The 15,588-nt window shown below is 42.0% G+C and overlaps 1 protein-coding gene across 1 annotated transcript in view; it reads right to left on the reverse strand.

The window, feature by feature from the left end:
• Nucleotides 1–1,148: 1,148 nt before the first annotated feature.
• LOC126176951 (prohormone-1-like) overlaps nt 1,149–15,588 on the reverse strand; it is a 326,878-nt gene continuing 312,438 nt past the window's right edge. Inside the window, exon 3 of the mRNA XM_049924159.1 lies at nt 1,149–2,054. Within this exon, the coding sequence (XP_049780116.1) occupies nt 1,890–2,054 (165 nt within the window). The 3' untranslated portion in view covers nt 1,149–1,889. The remainder of the gene's footprint in view (nt 2,055–15,588) is intronic.

Genomic DNA, 15,588 nt, shown 5'->3' on the forward strand with positions numbered 1-15,588 from the left:
AAGATATGTCGTAGGGCCAATATTGCCTCACGTGTTCCAATATTTCTACGGAATCCAAACTGATCTTCCCCGAGGTCGGCTGCTACCAGTTTTTCCATTCGTCTGTAAAGAATTCGCGTTAGTATTTTGCATCCGTAACTTATTACACTGATTGCTCTTTTGTAACGAAATCTAAATATGAATAGACGAGTGGCACATTGCATTTTGAGTCCATTCTGTAACCAAAGTTCAGCCACAACCAAGTGCTCAAGCTAATTCATTTTATATATGACGTGTACGTAGTAAAATGCTGAGCGACATTGTGAATTGTCTTGCCTCTGCAGACGCTACCTCATTCGCGGAGGACACGACACAACACGTACTCCACTGGGTGTTTGTGTTGTCCTCTTCATTTCATCACTATTTGTGACAGTGGCTCGAGTGGACTGCGAGAAACATTGGACTGTGTAAAAAGCTGATGACCGCGCAGTTGAGCGCTCCACAAACCAAGACATAATCACAACGGGTACTCGAAGGCGTGCATGGTCCGTAATGGGGCGTTACATATATGTCGGATCTTCGAGGCAAGTTGGAAGAGTGATCTCAGTCAATATCTCTTTATCACACGGAGACAGCTCTCGAAAGTTCGAGTGTTTTATTCTAAATGGCGTGTTCTGAAAATAGAAAATATTTTCTTAATAAAATAACATCGTTTATATTGTTTATAACACTGTCTCTGTGGTCTCATTGTTTAGTATGTCTAGTGTATGTGAAGAGGTAATTCCTAGCATTGATCACCTTGGAAAAGTAACTAGAATTTTACGTGATTTATCTGTGGCATTTAAAACATTTTTATATTTTCGGATGCCATGTGACGAAACCTATAAACTATTGTCATGTTGTTTCCACATACTTTCTAATGTTGTTATGCACTGAATTTTCCTAGACAAAAAGTTGATGTATGTATGAAACATAAAACACTTTTTCCTTAATTTTTTTCTTCAAAATATAGCTATTCTTATGTCTGATAGAGTCACAGAGCAGTGTACTGTGCCGTAAGCTCATACGTCAGCATTGAAGTACGTTCATACTACAGCGTTCAGTTACATGGCACCAGACTAAACAGTATGGAGCGGGAAGGAAGAAACATAAATAAGCACACAAGTAAATATTATTGTTTATACTTGTTTATTCTTGACCTTAAATGCTTACAAAGATGCTAAAGTGAAGTCAACACTACATTACGATTTTTTTCACGATATGCATTAATTGATTGGAAATGTATGTTTTAAGCAGACATGATATTAGGGCCACTTGGTATAAGAAGTTAGCTAATAAACTATATTTGGGGAAGTCTAACACACTTATGTACATCTATTAGATTTAATAGAAGGGGCTTATTGGTGAAGTATTCCCTAACTCGTAAAAATTCTAAATCATAAAGAGGGAAGATAACGAAAGCGCGCCAGTGCACTGAACTTTTACATTGGTTAGAAGTATATAATGGACATGAGGATACAATCACTACTGTATAATTTTTTGTGAAAATTGGAAATGATGTAGAGACGCCAAGGAAACTGAACATTAGATACACATAAATTTAGTGATAATATTATCAGATGAGTTCTGCTCGCTATCACTGGGACGGGACAGTAGTTGAGGAAGTTGGCATTCTTTGGGATGTAAGGGTACGAGTGTCAAAGATTATGTACATAGGTAAATTTATCTAAGTCTCAGTAAGTTTATCACACGTTTTTAGCCTAGAGAGGGGAGGCTAGACTAGTGGGGCTGCGGAGGTGGCCCCCTGTGGAGTGACAGAGGAGCGTCTTCAGTGCGCCGGCGCGTTGCCGTTGTCTGGGAGATGGTGGCGGTGGCTGAGGGTAGCTGCGGTGTCGACGTGCTCCATCCGCCTACTTGCCGAAGCAGGAGACGGCGTTGAAGGCGCACTGCTTCCAGTAGGAGCGCTTGCGCTGCAGGTCGCTGACGTCCATCTGCGCGCGCAGCCGGTTCACCACCTGCTTGGCGAACAGGTAGTTGATGAGCGCTGTCTCGATGGAGCCGTCGTCGTCCACCAACTGAAACAGCGCGCAACTTGCCGTTAGTCACTGCCGGAGTCTACCAGCAAACAGCTGACATAGTTGGAAAACTAACAATAAAGAGACGGAGCAGATCCTCATTGGTACGCAAAACTGGTCACGACACTGTTGCAGAAGCAACGAAAATGACATGCAAGATTTAAGAGAACGCAGGATCTAAGAGATTGGCGATCAGTTACAGAGGCTCGAAAGCTAGCGTGGTCTTCAGTGCCAGGCGCTTTTAATACGACGGGTGTCCAATAATTACACTACTAGCCCTTAAAATTGCTACACCACGAAGATCACGTGGTACAGACGCGAAATTTAACCGACAGGAAGAAGATGCTGTGATATGCAAATGATTAGCTTTTCAGAGCATTCACACGAGGTTGGCGCCGGTGGCGGAACATACAACGTGCTGACATAAGGAATGTTTCCAACCGATTTCCCATACACAGACAGTAGCTGACCAGCGTTGCCTGGTGAAACGTCGTTGTGATGCCTCGTGTAAGGAGGAGAAATGCGTACCATCACGTTTCCGACTTTGATAAAGGTCGGATTGTAGCCTATCGCGATTGCGGTTTATCGTATCGCGACACTGCAGCTCGCGTTGGTCGAGATCCCATGACTGTTAGCAGAATATGGAATCGGTGGGTTCAGGAGGGCAATACGGAACGCCGTGCTGGATCCTAACGGCCTCGTATCACTAGCAGTCGAGGTGACAGGCATATTATCCGCATGGCTGGAACGGATCGTGCAGCCACGTCTAGATCCCTGAGTCAACAGATGGGGACGTCTGCAGCAGCATGGACTATCAGCTCGGAGACCATGGCTGCGGTTACCCTTGACGCTGCGTCACAGACAGAAGCACCTGCGATGGTGTACTCAACGACGAACCTGGATGCACGAATGGCAAAACGTCGTTTTTTCGGATGAATCCGGGTTCTGTTTACAGCATCATGATGGTAGCATCCGTGTTTGATGACATCGCGGTGAACGCACATTGGAAGCGCATATTCGTCATCGCCATACTGGCGTATCACCCAGTGTGATGGTATGGAGTGCCATTGGTTACACGTCTCGGTCACCTCTTGTTCGCATTGATGGCACTTTGAACAGTGGACCTTACATTTCAGATGTGTTACGACCCGTGCCTCTACCCTTCATTCGATCCCTGCGAAACCCTACATTTCGGCAGGATAATGCACGACCGCATATTGTAGGTCCTGTACGGGCCTTTCTGGATACAGAAAATGTTCGACTGCTGCGCTGGCCAGCACATTCTCCAGATCTCTCACCAATTGAAAACGTCTGTCAATGTTGGCCGAGCAACTGGCTCGTCACAATACGCCAGTCAGTACTCTTGATGAACTGTGGTATCGTGTTGAAGCTGCGTGGGCAGCTGTACCTGTACACGTCATCCAAGCTCTGACTCAATATCCAGGCGTATCAAGGCCGTTAGTACGGCCAGAGGTGGTTGTTTTGGGTACTTTTTTCTCAGGATCTATGCACCCAAATTGCGTGAAAATGTAATCAGATGTCAGTTCTAGTATAATATAACTGTCCAATGAATACCCGTTTATCATCTGCATTTCTTGTTGGTGTAGCAATTTTAATGGCCAGTAGGTTAATTCAACACTTTCCTTCGCGCGGGCAATTTCGGTTTAAAAAATTCATAATTTGTTGCGGGACATGGTGGAATATTCTTGCTTCAGCTCCTATAATTTCATGAAGCTCCGACAGTTGGCGGGCAGTTGGCGGGTCCATACGTGTTCTTTAAAATGAAGTCTGCAACGGAGATGCGATTCATGCAGAGAGCTGTCATGGATTTATTTATTTATTTATTTATTATTTTTTTTTTTTGCAGGAAACCAGAGCGTCGCAGATATACAAAGGCGCTTGCAGTTCGAGTTCTTATTTTATTCCGAGTCAATAAAATACATTCGCAATCGGAGGAGAAAGTATTTGATCAAAATTTCATGATCAGACCTCTCGCCGCAACGAAAAACGCTTTTGTTTTAATGATTTCCACCACAACTCGCTTATCATGTCCTTGACATTCCTTCCTCTACTTTACGATAATACAAGAAACGCTTTGAACTTGTTCAATGTTCTTCGTCAATCCTATCTGGTAAGGATCCCATCCCACGCAGCAGTAATCCAGAGAGGACGGACATGAGAATTAGTGGGTAGTAGGAAGTTTCTGCAGTAGATTTGTTGCATCTTGTAAGTGTTGAGCCAATAAAACCTGCGGATTTGCTGTGTAACCGAAATGTAACTTTTTTAGCTATTCTTTTGGAAGGCCTGACACTTTTTACTGTTAGGGACAATTGCCCGATTTCGCATGATACAGAAATCTTGTGTAAATGATTTAGCAATTAATTTTTATCTTCCGATAATTTTACTAAACGGTAAAAGGCAGCATCATCTGCAGACTCTGGAAGAAGGTTGCACATATCGTCCCTTAAACCGCTTATAAAAATTAAGAACAGCGGAAGGCAAGTAACACATCCTTGGGAAAACCTTGGATATCACTTCCGTCTGACTAGATGACTTCCAGTCAATTACTCCGAACTGTGACGTTTCTTGCATAATATTCCATATGTACGCAATTTGATTAGAAGACGCTTGCGAGGAACGGCATCAGAACCCATGATGGAATCCAGAAATATGGGATCAATTTGAGATCCCCCTCATTCGTTCGTGTAAATAAGGGGGACAGTTGTGTTTCACAAGAACGATGTTTTCTTAATCCGTACTAGTTACTTATCAATAGGTCGTTTTTTTCAGGGCACTTCATAATAGTAGAACAAAGTATGTGTCCCATAAGCCTACTACAATTCCATTTCAGTGATATGGTTTGGGAATGAAACTATTATCGAAGTAGGCTGTAATCTGCTTATTATCGGTGCAATTAGACAATATCAACCGTTGGCCATTTTAAAACACATGTTTCACATTTTAAAATTTTATTTTTGTGGTGATGCACAGCCTCAACGACGTTTGACAATGAAAAACATGGTGCAATCAGGCTGCAATACGTTTATTATCCATGCAATTAGACATTTTCTGCCCTAGGTCATTTTCATCCAGTGATGCGGCTCTATCATTCAACGAATTACTTCTGTTTTCTTTCTTGTGCTTTAGTGGGGCCTGTGCAACTTTCCAGTATTTAGGTACGGATCATTGGTCGAGAGAGCGGTTGTAGATGATTGCTAAAAACGTAGCTATTTCACCAGCTTACTCCGAAAGGAACCTAATTGTTATACAATCTAGACCGGAGGACTTGCCTTTATTAAGTGGGTATGCGGAAGATATTACTCATGTTGGGAACTGTTCTTACTTGTAATTGTAGAATATTTATTTGCTCTTATTTGGTGAAGGAATTTCGGTTAACAGTGTTTAGCAGCTCCACTTTAGTGGCACGGTCATCAGTAACTTTACCTATCCAACATGCAGTGAAGGTACTGACTGTGTCTTTCACAAGCATACTTTATATACGACCAGAATTTCTTTGGATTTTCTGCCAGATTCCGAGACACAGTTACAGGGGCGTTCAATAAAAAATGCAACAATTTCTTTACTGAAAGCAGGATGGTTTTATTCAGGACTGCAATATACCTTATTATTCCTCCCTCTTTTGGCTACAAAAACCTATTTTTCAACATAATCTCCATTCAATGTGACGGCCTTACGCCACCTTACTGGGAGGGCACGGTACCGCTCTACTGGTCGACGTCGGAGCCGACGTCTTGATGCATCAGTAACCTCCCCATCATCCACATACTGCTTCCCGTAAGTGCATCCTTCATTCGACTAAACTGATGGAAGGGGCGAGATCCAGGCTTTAGGATGGATAAGGAAGAACGGTTCAGTGAAGTATTGTGAGTTCCTCTCGGGTGCGCAGACTTGTTTGAGAGCTTGTAGTGTCATATGTTTTCATCACCTCGAATAAGAGTGTCCACACGTTCCATCACGTGAGTCACAGCTGTGCGCACGTGGGAGATTGAAAGGGTCTGCACGGGGTTGTTGCGATGATGACAGATGCTTCGCCCAACGACTCACCGTGCTTTTGCTCACTGCAAGTACCCATTCGAGAATAGAATGGTCGAGAAATAGTCTGAAAGTGATTCTATGAACTTTCCGTCGAGCACGTAAATGTGAATTGCAGAGTTGTCATGTAGATGTAGATCTATGGTTCTGTCGGCTACTAATGTGTCAAACATGTCGATGCAAGCTGCAGGTTACGCATGCATCAAGCGGCAATTTCTTTGATCGCAGGCATCTTCATTTAGGCTGTTTTTATGTATAATATATTGTGGACTTCAGAGTTGAAATTGATAACGTATTAAACATATAAAAAGCAAAAATAAACACAGCTAACGGAAAGAATGAATACAATTTTTTAAAAATAAAAATCGCATGTAACTTGTTAAAATTTGAAAATTGTTTATCAGATGACCGCTGCATACAGCATCTTTACCGGCGCTACATTGCGAACTGCTTCTCGCGACACTCTTTTTCCAGCCATGAATTGTTGATAGTCTGAAGATGATCGTAGCACGATCGAAACTGCTGCTCTGATATGTAAATTTTAAATTTTAACTACTTACATGTGTTAGGCAATTTTTATCTGAAAACTTTTACTTCAGGTATGATCGCTGTTTTCGCAGGAACAACTTTCCAAAAGATACATAATAAATGCAGCTGAAACCCTTAAAAACCCATTTGGCAAAGTGCTTCACAAAAAAGGTTTATAATGTTGATATCTTTTTAGGTAGAAGCACATAACTTGCTTTAAATATTTACGATCTGTGCGTCACCACCGGCATAAAACATTTTCCTTACCATAAGTCAAACCATCTACTTTTTAATCTCCTCCATATTGTTATCATCTTATAGGTTCTTGACCCAAAGCGCTCCTAAGATTATAACAGGATGATAACCTACATACGAAAGTATAATGGAAAAATCTCTAGTATAATATTATTGTTTCTCCTGAAACCATACAGTGCAAATTCAGGGAAACGTATTGAACATAAACTATGCAATAGTTGTTTAGCTTCCACCCTGTAGCTGGGAACACTGGAGTAAAACAGATTATGTCGTGCATGGAGGCATAGTTACATCTACATCTACAACCATACTCCGCAAGTCACCTGACGGTATGTGGCGGAGAGTACCTTGAGTACCTCTATCGGTTCTCCCTTCTATTCCAGTCTCGTATTGTTCGTGGAAAGAAGGATTGTCGGTATGCCTCTGTGTGGGCTCTAATCTCTCTGATTTTATCCTCACGGTCTCTTCGCGAGATATACGTAGGATGGAGCAATATATTACTTGACTCCTCGGTGAAGGTATGTTCTCGAAAGTTCAACAAAAGTCTGTACCGAGCTACTGAGCGTCTCTCCTGCAGAGTCTTCCACTGGAGTTTATCTATCATCTCCGTAACGCTTTCGCGATTACTAAATGATCCTGTGTAAGTAGGCCGTTTATGTTTTCTTATTGGCAACGTTACGTAGCGCTCTGTATGAAAATCACTGGCTGCGCTGTGTGCAGTCTGTGGCTAGTTTGCATTATTGTCTTTAGTGTAATGTTTTTTTTTTTGCTTGAGCTATGTCATGTTTAGATATAAGTTGCTGCTGCTGTTTGCCAGGCATAGTGCTACTAAATTTCACTTTGTATTACTCTGTTAAGCTAGTTTTACTACTCATTTATTTTTCTTGTTGCTGCACATTGGCTCATATTAGTTATAATGTTGCATTTTCTCTGTTAATTTAGATTTACGGCTGCTACCAATTTGCATTTTTTTGTCATTGCTGTTTGCGTTAATTGTTTTGTGCTGCTGCATTGCCTCGTCCCTTAGTTTAGCATCTGAGCTCAGTAGATTTAAGTTAACTTAAGAGGGGGTAGACTATAAGAGAATGAGTTGCGATTAATTGGAAGAAATGCATTGAGAAGTTATACAAAAAAGTACAGAAAGCAGGTACAGGTAGGATTTTCTTGGAAATAAATGATGAGGTAAGATAATGAAAAATAAATAATGACGTAAGAAAATTGTGAATATATAAATACAGAAAGCATGCTTGGATAGGATTTTTTGGTGGAAACAAATGTTGAAATAAGACGAAAAATCTATGGAATGAAGTTTTGGGTTGGACTGCAGTACCAAATGTTACACTGAAACCAAACCCTGCCCTTTCCTCTTGTGTTATTCTGCTATATGTTTGTGTACTCTTGTATATTTGTGTTTTTCCTGTCTTTATGTGTTTAACTGATATGAGTTATGTTGTAGAATTTTTCTGATAATATGTTATTTTCTTTGTAAAGATGTTTAGACATTATTTATTCTATTCTGTTTTAATGCTCATGTGTAATGTTGATGTTTCGAAAGTTATTCTGATCTTTTATCTATGTACTCATGTCATAATTCCTGTAACACTGATGTATACGTTATTTTGATTCTTTTGTAAAGCCTGTACTACAAATTTTATCTGTATTGTTATGTTTTTAATGATGAATTTTGTACCTTTGTAATTGTATTCTCATGTTATAATATTGTAATTGACACCAGTTCATCAAATTAAGTAAGTTGTTAGTTACATTTCACTGCACACTTTTCTGTTGGTCGTAGTATATGGACAATATGTGAGAAGTAGGGACTGTTAGTGTTTGCACGTGTGTTGATAATTCAGCAAGGCGCTGGATAACAGCATTGCTGGTTCTAAGGACAATTCCAAAAACTTTGTGAGTGCACAAGTGGTGGTTATGGACTTGCTATATTATCCGCAAGACTCTTCAATGGTGATTGTGCACCTGCACAGTCACAGCAGATGGCTGCTGGCCATCTCTACGAGGACTACAGTGGGTCTGCATCTTTGATGACCCACCAATACCATTATCTCTACAAGGACTACAGTGGATCTGCATCTTTGATGACACACCAATACCATTATCTCTACAAGGACTACAGTGGGTCTGCATCTTTGATGACCCACCAATACCATTATTTCTACCAGGACTACAGTGGGCCTGTCCACAATTTCTACAAGGACTGCAGTGGGTCTGCACCTCTAATGGCCCACCAATACCATACTATCTACCAGGACTACAGTGGGTCTGCTCTGTGATGACCTACCTACCAATATTCTTCAAAACGTCGAATGACTCTGCTGTGGGTTTGCTCTGTTGTGGCCCATTACCTGTCTGCATGTCAAGAGTCAGCACTGTCTTTCCGTTGGAAGGACAACACTACTTCTTCAAGACTGCATGGAAATCCACTACTTCTGTGTGCAATTTCTTTTACTAATGAGACTTTGTGAAAAAAAAACTGTAATTACTATTATGATGAATGATCAGGACTGTCTTTATGGACTGTGAGAAAATTTTAGCTTTTGACCAACATTGTATCAATAAGTGTGTGCACTTGATTTCTTTGTTATTGTAATTACGATTATGAAAAATTTTAACAAATATGTATTGCCCAATGCGCAAAACAATTTGTAAAATTTTTTGTGGGGAGCATGGGGGCTATGTAAGTAGGCTGTTTATGTTTTCTTATTGGCAACGTTACGTAGCGCTCTGTATGAAAATCACTGGCTGTGCTGTGTGCAGTCTGTGGCTAGTTTGCATTGTTGTCAGCCATTGTAGTGTTGGGCAGCTGGATGTTAACAGCGCGTAGCGTTGCGCAGTTGGAGGTGAGTCGCCAGCAGTGGTGGATGTGGGGAGAGAGATGGCGGAGTTTTGAAGTTTGTAATACTGGATATCATATATTATGACTATTGAGGTAAATACATTGTTTGTTCTCTATTAAAATCTTTCATTTGCTAACTATCCCTATCAGTAGTTAGTGCCTTCCGTAGTTCGAATCTTTTATTTAGCTGTAAAGTAGTAGTAAAGTAGTAGTAAAGTAGTAGTAAAGGAGTTTTGCTATTTAGGGAGTAAAATAACCGATGATGGTCGAAGTAGAGAGGATATAAAATGTAGACTGGCAATGGCAAGGAAAGCGTTTCTCAAGAAGAGAAATTTGTTAACATCGAATATAGATTTAGGTGTCAGGAAGTCGTTTCTGAAAGTATTTGTATGGAGTGTAGCCATGTATGGAAGTGAGACATGGACGATAACTAATTTGGACAAGAAGAGAATAGAAGCTTTTGAAATGTGGTGCTACAGAAGAATGCTGAAGATAAGGTGGGTAGATCACGTAACTAATGAGGAGGTATTGTATAGGATTGGGGAGAAGAGAAGTTTGTGGCACAACTTGACTAGAAGAAGGGATCGGTTGGTAGGACATGTTCTGAGGCATCGAGGGATCACAAATTTAGCATTGGAGGGCAGCGTGGAGGGTAAAAATCGTAGAGGGAGACCAAGAGATCAATACACTAAGCAGATTCAGAAGGATGTAGGTTGCAGTAGGTACTGGGAGATGAAGAAGCTTGCACAGGATAGAGTAGCATGGAGAGCTGCATCAAACCAGTCTCAGGACTGAAGACCACAACAACAACAACAACAACATTTAGCTGGCAGTAGTGGCGCTCGCTGTATTGCAGTAGTTCGAGTAACGAAGATTTTGGTGAGGTAAGTGATTTGTGTAAGGTACTGGTTAATGTTAGTCAGGGCCATTCCTTTGTAGGGATTTCTGAAAGTCAGATTGCGTTGCGCTAAAAATATTGTGTGTCAGTGTAAGCACAGTCTTGTATAAATTATTCAAAGGGGACGTTTCATACCTGTAACGAAGCGCGCTGCTCTCCGTTGGATCTTCTCTGTCTCTTCTATCAACCCTATCTGGTACGGATCAAACACTGCTGAGCATTATTCATGCAGTGGGCGAACAAGCGTACTGTATTATACTTCCTTTGTTTTCGGATTGCATTTTCTTAGGATTCTTCCAATGAATCTCAGTCTGGCATCTGCTTTACCGACGATCAACTTTATATGATCATTCCATTTTAAATCACTCCTAATGCCTACTCCCAGATAATTTATGGAATTAACTGCTTCCAGTTGCTGACCTGCTATATTGTAGCTAAATGATATGGGATCTTTCTCTCTATGTATTCGCAGCACATTACACTTGTCTACATTGAGATTCAATTGCCATTCCCTGCACCATGGGTCAATTCGCTGCAGTACAATTTTCCATTGTTACAACCTCTCGATATACCACAGCATCATGTGCAAGTAGCCTCAGTGAACTTCCGATGTCATCCACAAGTCATTTATGTATATTGTGAATAGCAGCGGTCCTACGACACTCCCCTGTAGCACACCTGAAATCACTCTTACTTCGGAAGACTTCTCTCCACTGAGAATGACATGCTGCGTTCTGTTATCTAGGAACTCTTCAATCCACTCACACGATTGGTCTGATAGTCCATATGCTCTTACTTTGTTCATTAAACGACTGTGGGAAACTGTATCGAACGCTTTGTGGAAGTCAAGAAACACGGCATCTTTCCTTGTGCGATAGGTAAATGGAAAAGATCAGAAAATGAACTGCAGAATGGACTTCACAGCGACTTGCGGAGCAATACGTAGCCGAAGGATACCCTCCTACTGCAACTGAAAGAGAAAAGAGTATAACTCGGCTTTACAAGGGTCTGGCGAAATGAAAAAATAGTCTTCACAACGCTCAGTAAAAAATGTGATGATTATGGAGCAGATATAAGCAAATAGGTTTTCGCCAACGCTTATGCACAGTTTGTCGAGTTTGCTAATCACACCAGACGCCTTCTCTCAAGTAAATGTCCGAGATGCTCAAATCGTCGCAGAAGGAAGCATTGTTAGTGTGATGAATAATAACAACGAAGTCATCAAGCTAATTAATCATATTTTGTAGAATTCTCTTGCATTCGCTTCGGTCATGTCGGACAAACAGACCCGCTTCATATCCATGTGGTTCACCGGATTAGGCTCAGGTTTTTGATACTGGCACTGTACCTTGTTTTGCAAGTTCAAGGCTTTTTGATATGTAATGATGGGAATAATCGAAACGGCGTAATAAATATAGAAATTTATTAAACTGCCTAGACAATTTTGTTCATAATATCTTCAGGTGGTTGCTGACGACTACTGTTCTGCTCGTAACCGTTGGCCGTTACCTCCTCCATCACCTCATTTCTGTCGCTATACGTGCAGCCATAGTATTGGGTGGGTGAAATGTGAACCCGATGGAGACGCACAGTTTGCCGCTGTGCGTCTCAACCACCACCACCACCTCCACGGTGGCTGTAGGTATGGCGACAGAAGTGAGGTGATGGATAGGGTAACGATCGACGTATATAGGATGCCGACACCAGCAGAGCAGAAGTCACCAGGAAACATCTGAAATTGCCACAGAGTCTGTTTGCTGAAATATAGTGACGAAATTACAGTGTGATCCGGCCGGACACCTGAGCATTCTACAAGTTGGAAATACGTTGGGAAAACGTCAGATAGCAAACTAACTGATGATATTTTGAATTTAGGGCAGCCGAAAACAATGGTTAATTGATAGAGAAAGAAGAGTAAAAATGGTATTGAATGCTTTTTGTAAATCAGAGCTTTCTAAAATAAATTTCCGACAGGTCTGAAATGGGGAGTTCAAAATCGTTGTTGGTACTTTTGGGCGTTTATTCTGACTTGGTTGGACTGGGCACCAGTATCCAGAACGTGGTGCTATTGACATCCTGTTGTCGAATTGCCGGTCGGGTGGAGCAGAACTGATCTTATTAGGTGGTTCGTCGGCTTGCTTTCAGTTGGGTTGCCTTTCGATTAAGAGGTTGTCGGTCTGGCTGCCTGTCTCACCTAAACGTGCATTAGTGTTACTTCCCAGGCCGACCCTTGGAGCTTTCTGAGCGCCGCTCCTTGTGTTTTACATAGTGATTTCCTTTTTAGTCTTAAGTCCTCCGTGTGGCCTTCAGCCGAGGTTTAGTTTATTAAAGCTGCAAGGCTTTTCTTCTTAGGCCTTAAGTCATAAAAAAAAGTTTCTTGTTTGGTATGTGGCCTTCAGCCGAGTTTTCAGCCTTTTTAAATCAAAAGGTTATATTTGTGGAAAGGGGCCAAAATAAGTTACTGTCAGTTTCTCTAAAAGAGATATGGCGCGAACGTGGAATCGTTTCACAGGTCTCTTGAGCGAGCATACCACAAGGGCTGTCCATGTTCGGCAGGTCCACACGATGATAGATATTTATTACTTTTGAGTCAAAGTAACCGCAGCCTTAATGTCCCAGATCCGAACTTGGCATTCCAAGAGGCTACAGGACGTGATGTATCGCAAGAAACTGTAGGAGATGATTTCATGAAGCGAGTCTCCATTTCCGACGACCACGTCGACCCCCACGTCGTACGTAACAACACCATAGACTGTGTTACACATGTCGAAGATATCATGCAGAATGGATGACCCAGGATTGGTGTCGGATGTTGTTTGCGGATGGAACTCGGATCTATTTGTACTTTGATAATCGCGGACAACGTGTTTGGAGACAACCCTGTAATATCGAACGCTTCAAGCACTGTGTCCCACTTGTGCAACAAGGTGGTAGTGGTGGACTGATAATACGCGGGGCCACAGTAGATCAGTATTGGTCACTGAGGGTAGTCTCACCGCTCTACGATACAGGGACGAAATTCTGCAACTAACGTTGGGACAGTGTCGTCAACTTTTTCTTTTTGATGACAATATCATCTTGATGGAAAATGTACCACCTGATCATCATGCTCTTCTCGTGAACAGGTTCCTTGAGCATGCTAGGAACACCACAATGGAGTGGCCTCCCTGTTCTCCGGACGTGAACTCAATCAAACATGTGTGGGGTCGACTGAAACGAGCTGTTTTGGACGTGGATAACGATCAAATAACCTGCGAGATTATGTGCTTACTGCCATTAACAAACTAATAGTAGGATAAATTAGAATGTCAGTAGTGTTTGTTGCCGGATTCTAGTGCGAGTTGCTTACGAGATATCGTATTTTGAAAAGTTCCCACATCTGCACTTGTACAATTCCTACGGTAGCACACACACAAAAGAACAATACAGTTGCATGCACTACTTATATGGACTAACCAGTAACGAAAAAATTAGCCATCACAGGCAGTATTCAAAATGACCACCGCAGTGGCAATACACGCTTCCATTCTGGTATGGAACGACTGCTACACATGTGCTAGCATTTCAGCGGAGATGTCCGAGCAGGTCGCAGTAATTCGTCGTTGCATATCATTGGATGTAGTTGCTATGTCTTTGTAGACAGTGACCTTTAGCTTTCCCCACAGAAAATTCTACAGGCGTCAAGTCCAGTCAATCGACAGGCCAAGCTACAGGTCACCCGCGTCCAATCCAACGATTTGGAAGCAATTCATGTAGACATCCTGTGCTGTTTCATGCACTTTGGGCCAGACAGCCATCCCATTCTGCGGAGGAAAGTCTTCTAGCATTCGTGAAAGATGGTCTGTTTGAAGGCTGCGATACTTGTTCAGTGTTTCGACCAAGAAACACAGACCTACAATCTGGTGATGGTTCTCTATCCCATACCACACGTGTATACTCCATGGACACTGCCGTTCTACCAGACGAAGCCAATGGCGATTGTCAACAGATCAGTAGTGCGTGGTTCAAATGGCTCTTAGGTCATCAGTCCCCTAGAACTTAGAACTCCTTAAACGTGACTAACCTAAGGACACCACACACATCCATGCCTGAGGCAGGATTCGAAACTGCGATCGTAGCGGTCGCGCGGTTCTAGACTGTAGCGCCTAGAAACGCTCGTCCACTCCAGCCGGCAATAGTGCATGTTTCAGCGGTTTACCTGGCCATGATTCGTAAATGAGGCTTCATCACTAAACAAGGTATGGATACAAATGGAACATGCTGTCATAATGCCCATGTACATAAGTTAACACGATGCTCATAAACATGCAACTCTCGAAGGGGAGAGCTGTGATAGGGGTGAAACCTATGTCGATGGGGAATGCTTCGGACACTTGCCTGACTGCAAGAACATCAATTTTCCCTATTCTGTCGTCACTTGTTCCCTTCTGTTACGTGCTCTAGGTGTTACACCACGACCTGCGGCTGGGTCTTTCACGCTCTAACTAACTAGCAAGTAGCAGCCCACTGAAGGAACACACAAGCACCCTTTTTTTGTCATCAGTCTTCTGGGTGGACTGATGTGGCCCGCCACGAATTCCTCTCCTGTGCCAACCTCTTCATCTCAGAGTAGCAACCTACGTCCTCAATTGAAGGGCTTATTTCAATAGTGGTACAAATCCATTTTTGTTCATTCTGAGATACAGAGTCCTAAAGTTAAAAGAGCGCTGAAAAATCTGCAGATTTTAACTTTAGTCCTCTGTATCTCAGAAAGAACAAAAATGGACTAAAGTTAAAATCTGCAGATTTGTCAGTGCTCTTTTAACTTTAGGACTCTGTATCTCAGAATGAAAAAAAATGGACTTGTATCACTATTAAAATAAGCCCTTCAATTATTTGCTGGATGTATTTCAAACTCTGCTTGCTCTGCAGTTTTTTCCCTCTATAGCACCTTCTAGTACCACGGA

Source organism: Schistocerca cancellata, chromosome 3 (genome assembly GCF_023864275.1).
Source record: "Schistocerca cancellata isolate TAMUIC-IGC-003103 chromosome 3, iqSchCanc2.1, whole genome shotgun sequence".
Taxonomy (NCBI): Eukaryota; Metazoa; Arthropoda; class Insecta; order Orthoptera; family Acrididae; genus Schistocerca; species Schistocerca cancellata.